General features: G+C 58.7%; 1 protein-coding gene across 1 annotated transcript in view; it reads right to left on the bottom strand.

Annotated features, from left to right (window-relative positions):
• The window catches only part of VDBG_10083 (dihydroxyacid dehydratase), a gene marked incomplete at both ends in the record, with an annotated part of 5,459 nt that overhangs the window by 1,152 nt on the left and 1,436 nt on the right, over positions 1-2,871 (bottom strand). The window contains 4 exons of the mRNA XM_002999743.1: positions 161-225; positions 429-866; positions 1,243-1,631; positions 1,725-2,730. Of these exons, the coding sequence (XP_002999789.1) occupies positions 161-225; positions 429-866; positions 1,243-1,631; positions 1,725-2,730 (1,898 nt within the window). The remainder of the gene's footprint in view (positions 1-160; positions 226-428; positions 867-1,242; positions 1,632-1,724; positions 2,731-2,871) is intronic.

Genomic DNA, 2,871 nt, shown 5'->3' with positions numbered 1-2,871 from the left:
GCAAAAAAAAACAGACCGCGCCGAGGCACCCCTTGAACGGCATCAGGGCGAGGGCCACGAGGATTGCACGCCATCGTGCTGGGCCGTGCCCATGACGCCGCATGTTCCGGCCTGGCGGGGTCAGTCATAGTCTCATCGTCTCAAGGACTTGGCGGCTTACCGTTGGCCCCAGCTCATCGTTGATGGCCGAAACGTCTCCCGATATCAATGGCACCGGCCCGAAAGCTGGCCCAGTTGTTCCGGCAGTCTGTGCAGGCGCCGATCCGGACGCCCTTGTGGCTTCCTGGCATCATGGGTCCCGTGACGAGGTGCAAGATGGGCTTGTTGGCAGATATGCCGCCCATGAGCTGCGCTGGCGTCGTCTTGTCGCAGCCTGGGGCCGTCAGTCGTGCAAGGTAAGAGGGGGTGCCTGACCCTTGCAATCTCACCTCCTATCAGAACAACAGCGTCACATGGCTGCGCAGCAATCATCTCCTCCGTGTCCATGCTCATGAGGTTTCGCAGATACATTGAGGTCGGACTCGAAAACGACTCGTGCAGACTGATCGTGGGAAAATCGACGGCCAGACCCCCGTTCAGCTGTACACCCCGCTTGACGGCCTCAATGAGCTGCGGAATGTTGGCATGGCAGGGATTGAAGCTGGAATACGTGTTCACAATGCCAATGATGGGCCGTGAGAGAGCGTCGTCGCTGTAGCCGAGGGCCTTGATGAAGACTTTGCGCAGAAAAAGCGAGAAGTGAGCGTCTCCGTAGGATGTGAGGCCCTGGCGAAGACCGCCTTGGGTTGTGGAGATGGGCGTGGAGAGATCATAGTCGGCTAGAGGGTCAGCTGAGCCTGCGCCTGGTTGATGTTGGTCTGCCATGGCTGAGAGTTTCAGAAAGTGCACAAAAGAATGTCACAATGGTCGTAGTTCATATTATACATCATAAAGCATGAAGCCCGACAGGTGTTGTGAAATACACCTGGCTGGATTGGCTGGGCGACCTGACGTCGGTTTTCCGATGCGGGGACGGGAATGTCGCGATCGCCACCCATCCGCCGGCGGAGGAGGGGGGGCGGAGAATGTCCGCCGCGTGGTGCCAGCACGGATTAGTCCGTCTGCCCGATGCAATGCACATCACACCAACGTCTGATTGACATTGACCAACTGTGTGTGAGAAGGCGGGAACTGAAAGAACGATAGACAAGATTATCACATACATCAATCAATACTGATACTCCCACTCATCCTCAACATCACCATCACCATCGTCTCGGTCATCCCACCAGCCACCGTGCTCCTCACTCATGTGCTGGTAGATGCGGTCATACCCGACGTCTTGACCACACTGGAAGCACCAGTGCGCATCACAGTTCGGGCAGGTGATGTGATCGCAGCCACTGATCTTCTCCGTCATCGTGCTGCATCCGGGGCATTCGCGCATCACCATGGCCACCTTTCTCTCCGTGGTCTCGGCATGCGGCATCTCACACTCCCCGCATCGCCAGTCTTGCACGTCTGCAGGCGCGCCCTGGGCGCACACTCTTTCGGCGAACTCCTTCGCAAACCCGCACCCGGCGCACCAGGCGTAGATCCAGGCAGGATTGGCCACGGCCTCGCGAAGCCCGCCAACGTGGACGAGCCCATACCTGTTGGCCACGTGTGCTGTAGGCTGTCGTCGACAGAACGGGCACGAAAGCGCTGCCATGTTGAGAACCCTGCCCCGTGTGTTCAGACCGTACCAGCCGTCCAGGCAAGAGGTGCAGATCTGAGAGCCGCAGCCTCTCCTGCCGCAGGCAGCCCGGAGGTCGGTCTTGCGCAGGTCAGAGAAGCAGAGCGTGCATGTGCCAGACTCGGACTGGCGTTGGTCTACCCAGCCCCGCAGACACGAAAGCAGAGCTTCCTGATTCTGCACAGTCTTGCCCTGGATCGTCAGACTCGTCGCGAAAGCTGGGAGAATTTCGACGTTGGAAGCCAACGAGTCGATATCCTTGACACTGGAAATGGTGTGGAACAGAGAACGGCCGTTGAAAGGCTCCTCGAGGGCATTGCTGTCGTTGCGGAGCAGCCACTGCGACCCGTTCTCCTCCCTCATTCTCGTGACATTGGTCTCGTACTCAATCACCGTGACGAGGCCGGTGACACATGCCGGACACTTGAAAGAGCCTTCATCAAAGTCGTGGGGACGGTATTCGTTGGGCCAAATCATTCGGTTGAGGCAAGTTGTGCACTCCACGGTCGGCGACGCTCCAATGCCAAGGTCAGGCTGACTGGCATGGAGGCAATAGTAGCACTTGGGCCGCACCCGCAGCCTGTCCGGGGTGTATACGACGTACTGAGCACGGCAGGTCATGACGGAGCATTCGACCCATGTTGCAGGCGTCTTCTCGTCGTCGTGCGCCGTGACGTTGGTCCACACGCATTCCGCGTGGTTGTCCAGCTTCACACAGCGCTGGCAACGGCAGTCGTAGTTGGACTCACATACGCCACAAATGCCGCCCCTGCCCATGATGGTCACTGACCGTGGCATGTTGCAACGTTTGCACGGAGCGACAGGGCCGAGAGCCACCTTGGACTTGGAGGGCTGCCAACCGATCCGCGCCTGGAGGGTTGTCTGCAGGTTCTGCTCCAGCATCTTGTAGTCGACCAGAGTGCGGAACAGACGGCGATCTTCATCGCAAAGAACGTGGGCATCAGGCCTGGGGCGTTTGGCCGTCCCTTCCGAGACACGCATCTCGAAATCCCTGTCTGCGTCGAGGAGCAGAAACAGGCAGCCAAGGTTCCAGTTTTCCGTTGTCGTCAAGTTATTCCACTTGTCACTGAACGCAATCATTTCTTGGTCAGCGACCGCTCTCAGCGCCAGGATTCCCATGCGAAGGGCAAGGGCGG

This window comes from Verticillium alfalfae, genomic scaffold (genome assembly GCF_000150825.1).
Source record: "Verticillium alfalfae VaMs.102 supercont1.18 genomic scaffold, whole genome shotgun sequence".
Lineage (NCBI taxonomy): Eukaryota > Fungi > Ascomycota > Sordariomycetes > Glomerellales > Plectosphaerellaceae > Verticillium > Verticillium alfalfae.
This window is presented reverse-complemented; position numbering and strand designations above follow the sequence as displayed.